This window comes from Helicoverpa armigera, chromosome 22 (assembly GCF_030705265.1).
Source record: "Helicoverpa armigera isolate CAAS_96S chromosome 22, ASM3070526v1, whole genome shotgun sequence".
In the NCBI taxonomy this organism is placed as follows: domain Eukaryota; kingdom Metazoa; phylum Arthropoda; class Insecta; order Lepidoptera; family Noctuidae; genus Helicoverpa; species Helicoverpa armigera.
Genome location: NC_087141.1, coordinates 4,297,171 through 4,315,071, shown reverse-complemented (window position 1 = coordinate 4,315,071; position 17,901 = coordinate 4,297,171). Strand labels below are relative to the sequence as shown.

Below are 17,901 nucleotides of genomic sequence, written 5' to 3'. Positions count from 1 at the left end.
ATTGTTTTAATAGCAAAACAAAACATAAAAACTTTTACTTCTACCACCGTATATTATTTCCATTATTGGAGATAAGTAGCATTTCCTCTTTCTGCGGCACCAGGATATTCGGCCCTGGGTTGTCGAATTATTAGAAAAGTAGCGACCCACCCCAGCTTCGCACGGGAAAACAGTATTTCGTCACTATTTAACGGATGTTATTACACAAAGAAACCTTCTTCTTCAATCACTCTATCTTTGAATATAATAATATATTAAAAAACCGCATCAAAATCCGTTGGGCAGTTTGGAAGAGTTAAGTTTTCAAAGTGACATAGGGATAAAAGGACTGAAAAAGCGACTTTGTCTTATACTATCTATGTAGCGATGCACAAACCACAGGATTATATTTCAAAGCAAGATGTATTATCCTGGCCATTAGATGATGTTTGTGCAAGTACTCACGACAAGTATTTGCATTAAATGGGCTACGAACTGTCTGATTTGAAAAATCTTTCAGTGGTGGAAAAGCTACGTTATCTTTATCTTTATCTCTATATATATATAAATGAATTGCTGTTCGTTAGTCTCACTAAAACTCGAGAATGGCTGGACCGATTTGGCTTTTTTTGGTTTTAAAATGTTTGTAGAGTTCCAGGGAAGGTTTAAACGATACGAAGTTCGCGGGATCAGCTAGTTTATAATAAGAAGATAGGTATACCTATACGTGCCAAAGTGGTTTAATTCCATAGGCTGTCCTATGCTATCAAGTGTCATATCTTCGTTCTCCGGTGGTTTACAAGGTTGTGCCCATAACAAAAAATGAAGCTTAGGGTATAAGCTATCATTTGATATGCTAATGGTTTTCATTGGTTATGCCGGTTAGAACCACCAGAACGGCGGAATACGTACACCATACGTTGTAAATACTACCTGCTAAATATTTTTTTTTTCAATAAACTTCCAAAATATGGGCACAGACACCTTCTGTGACTCGTTCTGACAATGATTGACAATAATAATGCACTTAAACATCCCTCCCATATGCAATGAAGTGGTTCAAGGCCATGGGCTGTTCTATGCTATCAAGTGTCATATCTTCGTTGTCCGGTGGTTTACAAGGTTGTGCCCATAACAAAAAATGAAGCTTAGGGTCTAAGCTTTCATTTGATATGCGAATGGTTTTTATTGGATATACCGGTTAGACTCACCGGAATGGTGTAATACGTACATCATACGTTGTAAATACTTCCTGCTAAATAATCTTTTTTTTTCAATAAACTTGGAAAATATGGAGACATGCACCTTCTGTGACACGTCCTGACTGATATTGACAATAATATAATGCACTTAAACATCGCTCCCATACAGAATGAAGTGGTTCAAGTCCTTAGGCTGTCCTATGCTATCAAGTGTCATATCTTCGTTCTCCGGTGGTTTACAAGGTGGTGCCCATAACAAAAAATGAAGCTTAGGGTATAAGCTATCATTTGATATGCTAATGGTTTTCATTGGTTATGCCGGTTAGAACCACCAGAACGGCGAAATACGTACACCATACGTTGTAAATACTACCTGCTAAATAATCTATTTTTTCAATAAACTTCCAAAATATGGGCACAGACACCTTCTGTGACTCGTTCTGACAATGATTGACAATAATAATGCACTTAAACATCCCTCCCATATGCAATGAAGTGGTTCAAGGCCATGGGCTGTTCTATGCTATCAAGTGTCATATCTTCGTTCTCCGGTGGTTTACAAGGTTGTGCCCATAACAAAAAATGAAGCTTAGGGTCTAAGCTTTCATTTGATATGCGAATGGTTTTTATTGGATATACCGGTTAGACTCACCGGAATGGTGTAATACGTACATCATACGTTGTAAATACTTCCTGCTAAATAATCTTTTTTTTTCAATAAACTTGGAAAATATGGACACATGCACCTTCTGTGACACGTCCTGACTGATATTGACAATAATATAATGCACTTAAACATCGCTCCCATACAGAATGAAGTGGTTCAAGTCCTTAGGCTGTCCTATGCTATCAAGTGTCATATCTTCGTTCTCCGGTGGTTTACAAGGTGGTGCCCATAACAAAAAATGAAGCTTAGGGTCTAAGCTTTCATTTGATATGCGAATGGTTTTTATTGGATATACCGGTTAGACTCACCGGAATGGTGTAATACGTACATCATACGTTGTAAATACTTCCTGCTAAATAATCTTTTTTTTTCAATAAACTTGGAAAATATGGACACATGCACCTTCTGTGACACGTCCTGACTGATATTGACAATAATATAATGCACTTAAACATCGCTCCCATACAGAATGAAGTGGTTCAAGTCCTTAGGCTGTCCTATGCTATCAAGTGTCATATCTTCGTTCTCCGGTGGTTTACAAGGTGGTGCCCATAACAAAAAATGAAGCTTAGGGTATAAGCTATCATTTGATATGCTAATGGTTTTCATTGGTTATGCCGGTTAGAACCACCAGAACGGCGAAATACGTACACCATACGTTGTAAATACTACCTGCTAAATAATCTATTTTTTTTCAATAAACTTCCAAAATATGGGCACAGACACCTTCTGTGACTCGTTCTGACAATGATTGACAATAATAATGCACTTAAACATCCCTCCCATATGCAATGAAGTGGTTCAAGGCCATGGGCTGTTCTATGCTATCAAGTGTCATATCTTCGTTGTCCGGTGGTTTACAAGGTTGTGCCCATAACAAAAAATGAAGCTTAGGGTCTAAGCTTTCATTTGATATGCGAATGGTTTTTATTGGATATACCGGTTAGACTCACCGGAATGGTGTAATACGTACATCATACGTTGTAAATACTTCCTGCTAAATAATCTTTTTTTTTCAATAAACTTGGAAAATATGGACACATGCACCTTCTGTGACACGTCCTGACTGATATTGACAATAATATAATGCACTTAAACATCGCTCCCATACAGAATGAAGTGGTTCAAGTCCTTAGGCTGTCCTATGCTATCAAGTGTCATATCTTCGTTCTCCGGTGGTTTACAAGGTGGTGCCCATAACAAAAATGAAGCTTAGGTATAAGCTATCATTTGATATGCTAATGGTTTTCATTGGTTATGCCGGTTAGAACCACCAGAACGGCGAAATACGTACACCATACGTTGTAAATACTACCTGCTAAATATTTTTTTTTTCAATAAACTTCCAAAATATGGGCACAGACACCTTCTGTGACTCGTTCTGACAATTATTGACAATAATAATACACTTAAACATCCCTCCCATATGCAATGAAGTGGTTCAAGGCCATGGGCTGTCCTATGCTATCAAGTGTCATATCTTCGTTCTCCGGTGGTTTACAAGGTTGTGCCCATAACAAAAAATGAAGCTTAGGGTATAAGCTATCATTTGATATGCTAATGGTTTTCATTGGTTATGCCGGTTAGAACCACCAGAACGGCGAAATACGTACACCATACGTTGTAAATACTACCTGCTAAATAATCTATTTTTTTTTTCAATAAACTTCCAAAATATGGGCACAGACACCTTCTGTGACTCGTTCTGACAATGATTGACAATAATAATGCACTTAAACATCCCTCCCATATGCAATGAAGTGGTTCAAGGCCATGGGCTGTTCTATGCTATCAAGTGTCATATCTTCGTTGTCCGGTGGTTTACAAGGTTGTGCCCATAACAAAAAATGAAGCTTAGGGTCTAAGCTTTCATTTGATATGCGAATGGTTTTTATTGGATATACCGGTTAGACTCACCGGAATGGTGTAATACGTACATCATACGTTGTAAATACTTCCTGCTAAATAATCTTTTTTTTTCAATAAACTTGGAAAATATGGACACATGCACCTTCTGTGACACGTCCTGACTGATATTGACAATAATATAATGCACTTAAACATCGCTCCCATACAGAATGAAGTGGTTCAAGTCCTTAGGCTGTCCTATGCTATCAAGTGTCATATCTTCGTTCTCCGGTGGTTTACAAGGTGGTGCCCATAACAAAAAATGAAGCTTAGGGTATAAGCTATCATTTGATATGCTAATGGTTTTCATTGGTTATGCCGGTTAGAACCACCAGAACGGCGAAATACGTACACCATACGTTGTAAATACTACCTGCTAAATAATCTATTTTTTTTCAATAAACTTCCAAAATATGGGCACAGACACCTTCTGTGACTCGTTCTGACAATGATTGACAATAATAATGCACTTAAACATCCCTCCCATATGCAATGAAGTGGTTCAAGGCCATGGGCTGTTCTATGCTATCAAGTGTCATATCTTCGTTCTCCGGTGGTTTACAAGGTTGTGCCCATAACAAAAAATGAAGCTTAGGGTCTAAGCTTTCATTTGATATGCGAATGGTTTTTATTGGATATACCGGTTAGACTCACCGGAATGGTGTAATACGTACATCATACGTTGTAAATACTTCCTGCTAAATAATCTTTTTTTTTCAATAAACTTGGAAAATATGGACACATGCACCTTCTGTGACACGTCCTGACTGATATTGACAATAATATAATGCACTTAAACATCGCTCCCATACAGAATGAAGTGGTTCAAGTCCTTAGGCTGTCCTATGCTATCAAGTGTCATATCTTCGTTCTCCGGTGGTTTACAAGGTGGTGCCCATAACAAAAAATGAAGCTTAGGGTCTAAGCTTTCATTTGATATGCGAATGGTTTTTATTGGATATACCGGTTAGACTCACCGGAATGGTGTAATACGTACATCATACGTTGTAAATACTTCCTGCTAAATAATCTTTTTTTTTCAATAAACTTGGAAAATATGGACACATGCACCTTCTGTGACACGTCCTGACTGATATTGACAATAATATAATGCACTTAAACATCGCTCCCATACAGAATGAAGTGGTTCAAGTCCTTAGGCTGTCCTATGCTATCAAGTGTCATATCTTCGTTCTCCGGTGGTTTACAAGGTGGTGCCCATAACAAAAAATGAAGCTTAGGGTATAAGCTATCATTTGATATGCTAATGGTTTTCATTGGTTATGCCGGTTAGAACCACCAGAACGGCGAAATACGTACACCATACGTTGTAAATACTACCTGCTAAATAATCTATTTTTTTTCAATAAACTTCCAAAATATGGGCACAGACACCTTCTGTGACTCGTTCTGACAATGATTGACAATAATAATGCACTTAAACATCCCTCCCATATGCAATGAAGTGGTTCAAGGCCATGGGCTGTTCTATGCTATCAAGTGTCATATCTTCGTTGTCCGGTGGTTTACAAGGTTGTGCCCATAACAAAAAATGAAGCTTAGGGTCTAAGCTTTCATTTGATATGCGAATGGTTTTTATTGGATATACCGGTTAGACTCACCGGAATGGTGTAATACGTACATCATACGTTGTAAATACTTCCTGCTAAATAATCTTTTTTTTTCAATAAACTTGGAAAATATGGACACATGCACCTTCTGTGACACGTCCTGACTGATATTGACAATAATATAATGCACTTAAACATCGCTCCCATACAGAATGAAGTGGTTCAAGTCCTTAGGCTGTCCTATGCTATCAAGTGTCATATCTTCGTTCTCCGGTGGTTTACAAGGTGGTGCCCATAACAAAAAATGAAGCTTAGGGTATAAGCTATCATTTGATATGCTAATGGTTTTCATTGGTTATGCCGGTTAGAACCACCAGAACGGCGAAATACGTACACCATACGTTGTAAATACTACCTGCTAAATAATCTATTTTTTTTCAATAAACTTCCAAAATATGGGCACAGACACCTTCTGTGACTCGTTCTGACAATGATTGACAATAATAATGCACTTAAACATCCCTCCCATATGCAATGAAGTGGTTCAAGGCCATGGGCTGTTCTATGCTATCAAGTGTCATATCTTCGTTCTCCGGTGGTTTACAAGGTTGTGCCCATAACAAAAAATGAAGCTTAGGGTCTAAGCTTTCATTTGATATGCGAATGGTTTTTATTGGATATACCGGCCAATTTTACCCATCATCCTTTGGCTGCCGGTTTGCGCTGAAGTGCTTTTCGGTGTCTTGTTTGTTTTTCCAGATTTTTATCCCTATTAGTGCTTTATCCACCTAAGTCCGTTAAGTTGAGCCTCTGCTCCTTCGGCCGTGTCGATTTTGTGCTTGAGGTGATCGAAATCTTGTGAATTTTGTGCTTGAGATAGGACTCGTTGACCCGTTTTGTGATAATTAATATTTATCATGTCTAATAGAAAGTGTTGTGTTCCCGGATGTACAAATGGCTTAGGTAAGCATTTATCAACATCCTTAAAACAAATAGTCGTCATTTTGTCACGACTCCACTGAATTCTAACTTGTTACCCTTTTTTTCAGACACTACGGGGTATTTACATAAATTCCCTAATCCAGATAAGGATAGGCAGCTATTTAATACATGGGTCTTTCATATTGGTGGTGACATTTTGCAACTTGAAAATAACCATATTTTCAAATACCGCCGCGTCTGTAATGATCATTTCGAACCAAAATATTGGTGCCGGAATAACCGACTTGCCAAAGGAGCTGTACCTACAAAAAACATGCCAGGTTAGTTTTAGTAAAATACCCAAATTAAGGTACCTGTTTACCTTAAAGAGTACCTAAGTCTCAAATTTCTAGAGTTGATGTTAGAAAGAAATAAACAGTCATGTTATTTGAGTTTAAAGTAAACTTTCCAAATCACAAAATGAAAAGCTGCAGTAAGTCTAAAACATCTGAATAGAGATTTCTTTGGAGCCACAATTTCTGTATGTACGCAGTATGTCATACAAGAGTTTCTATATTACATTTCAAAATTTACTATATTTATAATTCATATTATTTTATCGTTGTTTACAGGATTATCTTGCTCGAAATTCAGCATTGAAAAAGAGCACTAAGACCTCTTCAGATTTCAGGACCGTCTACATCAAAAGGTATATTTTATCATATACATATAAACAAGCAATTCATTTTATACATACATACATACATTTACATTACGTATGTACTAGCTTCCACTTGCGGCTTCGTCCGCATGGTGTATTGATAAAAGTGGCCTATGTCTTAATCCAGGGTATCACCTATCTACATACCAAATTTCAACCAAATCGGTCCAGCCATTTTGAGTGAAGTTATTTCAAAGATCATTTATTCCTACAAATTAGGCTGAAATTGAGTAACTTGAATGTCACATTTACAAAAATCCTTTGCTATTTTTAATTTGTTGTAATACTTAAATAGCACTGCATTACACAATTTTGGTACCCTCTTGACTGAATGAATAGGTAATGAATCATAGATCAAATGTTCCAAACATAATATGTGGTATCCATAACGTCTAGTTTTCAAGGTACATGTCAATTATGATTTCTACTACTCTCACTTAGGCATACAAAACCATTACCATGTCTGAAATAATTTACTTTTGTATTACTTTGTTTTGTTTAATACTTGTTTCTTTTCAATAATGTCAACATATTTGTGCATAATATGCGGCACCCATGCGGACAGCATATAGTGTAATTGATAGATAGACACTAGCAATAAATGATGTAATAATAACATATACTAATCACTGAATATTATTATTTACAGAACCTGCGCATCTACATATACACTCACAAGGTTCAATTGAAGATGTACAAATGAAAGAGAATCTTGGTGAGTGATCCTACATACAAGCATTTAATCAGCAATTATTTTACACATATTCTGTCCTGGAACTCCTTCATGCGCCCGGATAAAATGTAGCCTCTCTCGATAAATGTGCTAATTTACCTTAAAATCATCTTAAATTGAATTATTTTTGTTGTTCCTGAGTTATAATTTTGCAAACAATTAAAGTAAACTAGCCTCTCTATAAACCTATCCCTTAAGACAAGAGTGATTGATGAAATACAGTTTGTTAAATTACATTTATATGTCATATGCATAAGTCCTAAAATGTTAACATCCTTATCACTACATAGTATAAAACAAAGTCGCTTTTTCTGTCATGTGTCATGTTGTATGTCCCTATGAACGCTCAAATCTTTAAAACTACGCAACGGATTTTGATGCGGTTTTTTGTAATAGGTAGAGTGATTCAAGAGGAAGGTTTTTATGTATAATAACATACATTAAATACTGGGGAAATACTGTTATCCCGTGCGAAGCCGGGGCGGGTCGCTAGTTGATATTATAAACTATATAAAAGAAAAGTAACTTTGTCTAGTAGTGGGCTGGCTTTAATTAATTCAATATGATTCAAATAATGGTTACTCAATATGAACTGCTACATTCATGATGATGGTAATGATCATCAGCTTAATTGGTTTGTATATAATAGGCACACATTTCTTACCAAATATGTTAATGACCTTTCAGATCCTGTCACTTCAGAATCTCAGTCTGTACACAGTGATAGACAGCCTCATAGTGAAGAAGAAAATGTTGAGGTGGTGAAAGATCTTGGTAAGCAACACAATTGTAATCAAACTTAATAACTTCAAAGCTGAGTTTGCTTGTTACACTCACTATCATGGTTTATTAACTAGGTACTGATTTATAGATTTAATACATATTTCAATCATGGGATACTTTCACACACAACTAGCTTTGATGCTATCTCACTCATATGTACTCTTAAATTCTGCAATTTTTATTCATATGATTCTTATTATTTTTTCAGTGCATCGCAAAGTTAAATGTGTTAGTAAGAAGGCGGTAAAACAGGTTGCTGTTACGAAAACTGAGCGTGCTCTGTATCAGAAAATGCTGCAAGTTGGTGTGAAACTCAGCAAATGCCGTAGCAAGGTTAAAAAGCAGGCAATCAAGATCAAGGCCCTGCAAAATATTACTACAAACCCTCAATTTTTAGAAACTCTAGACAAAATGTCTAGCACATCAAAATTTTAACTTTGCTGCAGTTCAGGGAGCACAAAAGGAAAAAAGGCCGGCGTTTCACATTAGAGGAAAAAATTGTAGCTTTGACTATCCTCAAGCAAAGCCCAAAAGGATACAGATTCCTGAGGAAAATCTTTATCCTGCCATCACGCCAAATTTTAATAAAATTAATTAATATGGCAGATATAAATGCTGGTATCAATAAAAATTTGATGGCACAAATAAAAAGCCACACTTAAAATGAAACCAGAGCACAAATTATGTGTGGTTCTTTTTGACGAAATGTCACTAAAACCGAATGTGGCATACAATGAAAGGAAGGACAGAGTGAGTGGGTTTGTAACCAATGGGCAAGAGACACTGCCTGAGTATGCAGATCATGCGCAGGTATTTATGATAAGAGGACTTATAAAAAATTATAAGCAACCCGTTGCATACACATTTTCTCAGTCTGCCACAAAGGGACCAGAACTGGCAAAACAATTAAAGGCTGTCATCACAGAACTACAAAATGCTGGTCTTAATGTGGTAGCAACAGTGTGCGACCAAGGAACAAATAATGTTAACTGCATTAAATTCTTGTTACAAGAAACAAGAGGTATTCTGTTAAGAAAATCAGAAGAACCTGAGGGAAATATTATTTTAATAAATAAACAGGAAATCATTCCCTTGTATGACCCACCTCACTTAATGAAATGTATAAGAAATAATTTAATAACGAAAAATCTACTATATAAAAAAGACAACAAAATGCTAATGGCAAAGTGGGAACACATAACTGCACTGCACCAAGAAAACCCAGGCTACAAAGGCATAAGACTGGTGCCAAAATTAACAGACTCCCACTGCATTCCCAGTAAAATTCCACGGATGAAAGTTAAATTTGCTACGCAACTATTCAGCCAAACTGTAGCATCAAATATGGGCTACCTAGCAGGTAAATAAACTTTATTACATAATGTTTTCACATTGCATTATTTTATCGATACTTATATATTATAAAGCTGAAGATTTTTTTGTTTGTATGTTTTCTTAACCATGCTAATCTGAAGAACCAATCCAATCACCAAGGTCGATCAGGTCTAATTTGAAATAATCTTTCACCGTTAGATAGCTCATTTATTGAGGAAGACTAAAAGTGACTTTTAATCTGGGTGCGCGAAGTAGCTTTCACGGGATGCGGTAGAACCGCGGGCGGAAGATTGTATAGTAAAAGTTTTCACAAATTAAAACTGCTCCCAGTTCAGATTTAATAATAACAAGTTTCTTATTGATGACTAGATGCCATAGTAGCCAGTGTATCTGCCTGCCACAGGAGGTCGCGGGTTCGATTCCCGCATAAGTCAAACATTTATGTGTGTGGGTGTTTCTACATATGTACACTATGTTATGTTATTTATAAAATATTTATATTTATATAAGTTCATTTATTGGTTGTCTGCTGTACCCAAATTACAAGCAAGCAATGCTTTGTTTGGGACTAGATTGCGTTGTAAGAACGTGTGAGGAATATTTATTAATATTTTTTTCTTATTTTTGCAGAAAAGGAATAATCTCTCAAGATGCGCAAAATACAGCGGACGTCATCTTGTTTTTTGACAAACTTTTTGACTCCATTAACGGAAGCTTCGGGAAAAGGAAGCACAGTAAACCACTGCTGGGACCTGCGACGCCGAACTCAATACATCACAAAACATGGATGGAGGCAAAAATATTTTTAAAAAATATGAAATTTGTGAATGTAAAAACCTCGAATGTGGAGTATGTTCCCACCTTAAGTAACTGGGTATGGACACTAGAAGGAATAGAACTGCTTTTAAAAAATTGCTGCGAAGTACGGAGTGACATCGGTTTGGTTGCGGCATCTGAATCAGGATCCAATAGAAATTTTTTGGATCGATAAGGAGTCAAGGATGCCGCAACGTAAACCCTACTCCAGATGGATTTGAAGCAGCATTTAGCAGCCTTTTAATAAACAGCCTATCTAGTGTCCATGCCCCAGGGACAAATTGTGAGGCAGATAATTGCCACGCTTTGCATGAAGTTCTCATCACAAGCGGGGCCTGCAAAGAACAAATAAATTGTGAGCTCTCTGAGATTCCGGACATTGAATTTACAGCCCTTGAAGACAAAAGCGACCCCGTATAATTGGGGGCTACAATATGTTAGCGGTTATTTTATTAAAACCGCTAAGAAGAAAGTCTTCAAGGGTTGTAGTGAATGTAAAAAAAATTTAATGTCCGATCAGGAACACGATTATTTAAAATATAGAGAGTATGCTAATAAAAAATGGCTTTGCAGTCCCAGCGACTCTCTCTTAAATTGTGTTTCGAATCTGCAGGATATAAATTACACAATAATTAAAAATGTTTGGAAAAAAATATTTAAAAGATTTCATCAAAACATTAATATTTATACATTTGAAATTCGATTTCATAAAATGTGAAATTCATAAAGAAAAATTAATAGACTTTTTAATCAATATATCCTGCAGATTCTTTATTTACAATTACTGTAAAGATATTAATAAAATATTAATAAATAGGAGAGAGTGTGATGATGATACGGATTCCTATAAGCTAAAAGCGAAAAAATTATACATGAAATGTTTTAAAAGAAAAAAATAAATTATATTAAAGGTTATCAGTGTTTTATTTATTGAAAAACATCTTATAAATATTAAACAAAAAGAAACAAAAATCTACCTAGACCCAGTAACCACTGCTTTATGTAGCTATATGTATATATATTGACAAATAGTTTCTTAAACCTGCGTTCAGAAGGCGCCACTTGTCTTACTTAGTTTGGTAGTCGAGTTGGACCTCTATTTCATAATATAAAAAGTACTCTGTGACTGAGATTGAATGAGAAATGTCAACAAGGTTTTTTTCAGGATGGTCAGCTGTTAGCTGTCACAGTGACAGACGTGTTCATTTTATTATTTTTATGAAATAAAAAAGAAACTGCTGAATGCTCAATGCAGTATTCAGATATTTAAAACTGAACTTATAATTAACTATGAGTCAAGTTTCTTTGTAAAGGAAGATTTTTGTCAAACAAAGCTTTCATAAACAAAGTTCACGAAAATTATTTTGCTAAAATTATATACCTAAAGCGAACACACATGAGTGCGTTCCATAACTACATACTTGAATGTAATCACTTTGCACTTAGGTATATAACATTTTTTTCTTTATTTAATATGATTACTGATTACTTACATGATCACATCCTCGTGTAAGCTAATACATTTAAGTAGGCATTTAGAAATAATACCCGCTACAACTGGTTAATAATTGCGCAAATGAAGCATTATTTGGGTTTTAAAGAAAATAAAGAATTGAAGAGGAAGATTATGAACGCACCGCGATCTCTAACAAATTGATGGCGGGAAACTGAAAGTGCAATATTTTTGCACTTTTATAAATGAAATATCTCTGAATGTTATTTATTGTGTTCTTTTTTATTTACATATGCCGAGGTACATCGTTTCGTCCACTGTTCAGAAGCCGTAAGAGAATTTGTGAGAACTGTGAAACTTTTCAGAGTAACGTTATCGGAAAAGGGTCACGGGCGGTAGTATTTAAGTGTGGGTTTAATCTATGAGCAAGATATTTTTATATCGATGGATAACAATAAAGAACCAACATTTTGAAGTAAAGTTTCTTTCAGGAATAGTGCAGTACCGGATTTATCCAGCGCAGAGGCATGTCATGTGTAAAAATAGTTTTATAACTTTCTGGGGCCCGATTCTCCTAATTTTACTTAAGCGGCCTTCGATTGACGTTCGACTCGATTCGACTGAGATCCAATCCCGACTCGATTACGATTGAAGCGTATGTGGCATTCCGCTATTTTTTCTTTGAAATAAACGTTTTTATCCTTTTCTGTCATTCAATAATGAATCATTTTGTCTGCAAATGATTATCTATTGCAATATGATTGTAGAGCAAACTACCGAATAAACCAAAATCACCAAAATAGCACACCAATCGCAAACCAATCAAATGTTATACGATTGGTCTTTTATTAGTAGCAGAATGCCCGATATGGTTAAAACTGCTATTACGATCATATTGCGATTCGATTTCTATTAGATTTTGACATTATTAACTTAGGAGAATCGGGCCCCTGCTAGTGAGTAGGGAAACCGCGGAAAAATTAGTTTGGTAGGTAGGATAAATCTTAGAACCGTGCGGGTTTCCCGTCCTCGTCGGTGCAGGGATTGTGTAGCTACTGAGCACATTAGTTATTACTATATTCAATGATAGTTAAGTTACCTGTCGCTTTTAGCGATCATTATCTCTGTCTCACATTCGGACAGCCTAATGTGGACTAATGCGGATGTTACATGGGTCATCTGTTTATTAGGTATTTATTACTGCACAGCCAATGAAAATTGTGTAATAATACGTAATCCCACATAGTTAAGTACGTACATGATTATGCTAATTAAACAAACAACATTAAAGTAGGTACTTGAACAAAAGGACTATAAAAATGACAATAACTAGACGTATTGGTTTTCTTAAAAGGAGCGATCCCATTCTTAACTGAAGTAATATATAGGCATTTAAATGCTAATTCTTACGTAGGATGATCCTCGATGGCCTGCGTTAATGAGAAATGACATTTCTTTTATATGGTAACCTGAAGTGACTTATTTTATTAATTTATTTGAAGATCGTTTATCAGAATTTAATAAAAGGATGGACTGGACATATCCTTGAAATTTAAAAGTAGAAGTTTTATTGCCAGATCGTACCAATTAATTTAATGTGATTTGAAAAACTAAGTAATTAATTATGTGGAAGCCTATATTCGTTTGTACAATCATAATTATAAGTCAAAGTGGGCGGGTATGATTAATATACTTACCTTCATATTTTAGACCTCTTCTAATAGAAATATGTACCTAAGTGCCGCATCAATCGAAACAAACTACTTACGTGTAGTTTTTTACACGCTTATACAAATATGTATACTTAACTATGTAAGTACCTATGTAACAAAATCTCTTATATCTATTTCTAATTTAGATTTGGTGTATTTGATACATAATAAAGAATGATATTTGTAATTTTCATTTTTTACTCTAAAGTTGACAAACCTAAATTATAGTTCTATAGTTGCCATAAATGGCGTACCTATTACCATATAAAGTGATCCATTTTCCGCTAAAAACCCATAGGATCAGGTGTGAGAGCCATTATGTCATCGTGTGGGCAGAACTGAGTCAGTTAGCAATGTCTGTTAGTAGGTTGCCAAAAAAATATGCTAAAATTGGTATTTCAATCTTATTATGTTTTCCGAATCTTCAAAATATAGATGATAATTGAGAAGATTTTATTATTTAATGTTTGCCAAGTTGATGTTATTTTGTTACTAAGCAATATTGCGTAGGTTTAAGTGACTCGAGATTGATTTGGATTTGTTATTGGGTTTTAACATCAACATAACAATTTTTATTTCTTGGTATCGAATCCTCTGTTATAGGAAAGTAGGTACTTATTTACCCATGCTTTATGGTGTTTTTTCATCTTCATCAGAAGTAATAACATTGCGGATGACGTTAGTATGGGTTTTTAGAATGAAAAATCTTTAATTTTCCTCCTAGAAAATACGAAAACACTGATATCTTTCAAAGATTTCGGAGTGACGGAAATCCTAGGATTATTAGTATTCACAGGGTCAACTGAAATAGTTTAACTAGGTACCTACACGGATATGATAATTACGATATTATATTGTCTAAAACTTATAGATGGATGCCATGTGGAAAAATCTAGGACTATTGTTACCTACGTATTACGAGCTTTTGCTTGAAAGATTCGTAAGACCTAAATCGAAGGACTAAGAACTACCTAATTGTATATCCTTGTTAAATCCGATTTCTAGTTAAATACAGACCTACTAAGTAAGTAAATGAATGACATCACTGCTGTCTTGATCTGTATCACTCACGATCACGGCCGTTGGAAGTTCGCGCGCACCAAACATGGCGCCAAAGAAAAGTCGTTGCGTACAATTGAATTTTAAAATCAAGTCTAGCTTTTGTTCCACGTTCCGCCCGCTGGATATTATATATGAATAGTTTCATCATTTAAATAACAATTGAATTTTGACATGCGATAGGAACTGGGTGTGTAACTTTATAAAAAAGTGCTTTTTTATGCTCTGGTTGATTCATTTCATAATAGCCGAAAGTAGTAAACTTTTAAACGTCAGTACGGATATCGACATCATTTGAGTTTCTATCCATCTGGGCAGCGGCGGCCCCAGCCCTTGCGAGGCTATGTGCGGCAGGTCTATGCGAGGCCCTTTGTCCTATGTGAAAAGTATGTGTTGCGACAGTAAGCTGGTGTTTTGATTTAGCTAAACGTCATGTTTGAGGAGAAATGCTCAAGTTAAACAAATTAATAAGATTTTATTTATACTACAGTTTGTATTTAAAGAATTAACAATTATTAAAATGATCTGATGCTTGCGACTTTTCTTAAGACTAAAATCTTTAATTAAAGCAGAATAATGGAATGAATGAGCAACGTCATTTTCGATCGAAAGATTATGGAAATAATAGCAAGGGTTGAAATGAAAATAGATCTTTTGTCATAGAATTCCTTAAACATGTTTTAATAATTTTAAGCCTTGAAAAAACTGCTTTTTCGATAATATTATGTTATTATTCGAATTCTCAAGACTATTTCGGTAGTGGGATAAATTTCAGTTAAATTATTTTCTAATATATATTTCAGCACCGAGATAATATTCAGCTTTTCGTATAACATGGGCCTGATTCAGGGCCGTCTCTAGCTAATGTAGCGCCCGGGTGCAATCATGATCCAAGCGCCCCCTCTATGTATTGAAAGATTCTTGAAGAACTTAAGTAGTTCGAACGTCGTAAATAAGAAAGTTCATCCGGAAACTAGGAGTTATTTTGTTGATAATAAAAGGACGGCGCTACCTTCTAGGTTTGGCTAAAAAAGGATGAAAAAAATAAAACAAGTGGAAAGTAAAGCTAACGCGAGCGTAGCGAGCGCAAAAATTGTTGAGCTTTGGGCCACTAAAGCACCTAAACTTGTACAACAAACAACAGTGCAAGGTGAAGTCGCGAGCGTAGCGAGCGGAAAATTTTTGAGATTTAGGACATAAAAGTAATCAAGTTAGAAGGAAAGGTAGTGTTAAGTGAAGAGCCGCGAGCGTAGCGAGCGCGAATTTTTATAAATTGTTTGTTTAAGGACTCTCAAATTAAACTCGGAATTAAGCACAAATAAAAAGAATCTAGAATCTAGATATGCTTGGACCAGATATATATTTTTAGTTATAATTTTTTATATTAGTGTGGGTTGTAGCGCGAGGCCCCCAACAAGCGCGAGGCCCTGTGCGATGGCACAGTTCGCACACCCCTAGGGCCGCCACTGCATCTGGGAATGGGATAAAAAGTATAAATTTATAGTATTACTTATCGGCGTTGGAATAAGTAACTATTACGATATTGTATGACACCATAATAGCCTAAAACTGTCTGGTATTGTTGGGACGTGGAATAAAAATTGAAAGATACTTACTTAGGTAAGTGCCTACCTCCTTAACGGATTTATAAAGCTTGGTACAAGTTTTACCTAGCAAATGGTCACTGTAATTTGTAGGCTTGAATTCAGAAGCGAAGTCATGAAATGGATTTTTCGGAATGTCAGACTAAACTCATTCATACCTATATTTCCTTCTGCAAGTTTTTTTTGTAGCTATTCTGGGTTGAGGGTTCCCACTCTCAGTGACTGTTTTTAACATAGCCACAGTCACTGAAGAACGGTAAGGACCTAGGTTTAAGGAGGTAGGTATGTATCATCAAAATATGGACTTACATAATATATGTAGGTATATTACGGAACCTTTCAATTCTTACGTAGATTTGAATGCCTTACGTCATTCGATATGATATTGAGAATCCTTTAATTGGGACGGTGGGCGCCAAAAAAATAACAATATAAAATCGTCATTAATTTTATGAAGTTTTGAGAGGATAAATTAATTAACACTTCCTGCTTCTGCTTTTCAGAATAGAACAAAAATCTAAGTTTGGTATAAAGTTCACCGCGGCGGGTCAGTGTTTTTATTGCAGTGCACCTAGCTTCTTATGGGCTCTTTTCTTTGTGCATCTTCTGCTATCCATTGCATTTATTATACGTAAGATTCTTCCACCAATAAAATACATTTGCGGTAATCGGTTACCGTATTTTTTTGGAATAGTAAAAAATATCTCTCTTTCCTGCTATGTAGATATCCCACATGGTGGTGGGGTCAGTTTTCCTAATTTTTCTTTATAATAAAATAAATAAGTCTCAATTCGCACTTTCCTGGTAAGTATTAGTAAGTAAAATTCGTGCGGATTAAATACTAACCCGCATTCCATCGTATATACCTAGTTACGTACCTGCACCGTAGGCTGTGCGGATCCGGAAGTGTGCAATTTTTTTGTCATCGTCACCAGCTGTTGGTGTTGTGGTAAGTACCTGCTGTAGGTACCTAAGGACGTTAACGGATGATTGGCAATTTTGTAAATTTAATCAGATTTTCAGATTTCTTTCATTCTACAACTCAATCTGGATTATTTTATTAGATGCTCAACAATTCATCGGTCTTAATAGAGATGAAAGTTTGTACCAAAGTTGTACCCCTTGGGGAGGATATGGTAAATTGAGTGAATGGTAAAGTGAGGTCAGAACGACACCGCAATGTGTACCTACCTATTATTAAAAAATAAAAACATATACCTAGGAGAGAAATAGACGCAACAATAACTGGGAAATTATGGAACTTTAGGTAAGTGGGTAAATATTTTCTTGGAAATAAAAAAAGAGTGAAATAAGCACTGTAATGAATGGCCTTAAGCTGAGCAGGGGTTGCAAACCTTTCCTGTCGCCCTGCGCGTTTAAATTCTCTCAGGAAAAACTTCTGATAACACAACCGGGTTCAACGTCTGTTTACAATAC

General features: G+C 35.7%; 2 protein-coding genes across 2 annotated transcripts in view; one reads left to right on the top strand and one right to left on the bottom strand.

Annotated features, from left to right (window-relative positions):
• Positions 1-17,901, bottom strand: part of LOC110370826 (glucose dehydrogenase [FAD, quinone]) — a 257,804-nt gene that overhangs the window by 50,574 nt on the left and 189,329 nt on the right. The gene's annotated exons all lie outside the window — the stretch shown is intronic.
• LOC135118419 (uncharacterized) lies at positions 6,039-8,920 on the top strand. Its single transcript, XM_064040385.1, has 5 exons — positions 6,039-6,589; positions 6,881-6,957; positions 7,619-7,684; positions 8,390-8,476; positions 8,694-8,920. Exons 3-5 carry the CDS (start codon positions 7,669-7,671, stop codon positions 8,918-8,920), a joined length of 330 nt encoding a protein of 109 aa, XP_063896455.1. The 5' UTR covers positions 6,039-6,589; positions 6,881-6,957; positions 7,619-7,668.

Coding starts and splice junctions, on each gene's coding strand:
- LOC135118419 (XM_064040385.1), top strand. Junction 8,477..8,693: donor TGAGGTGGTGAAAGATCTTG/GTAAGCAACACA, acceptor TTATTTTTTCAG/TGCATCGCAAAGTTAAATGT.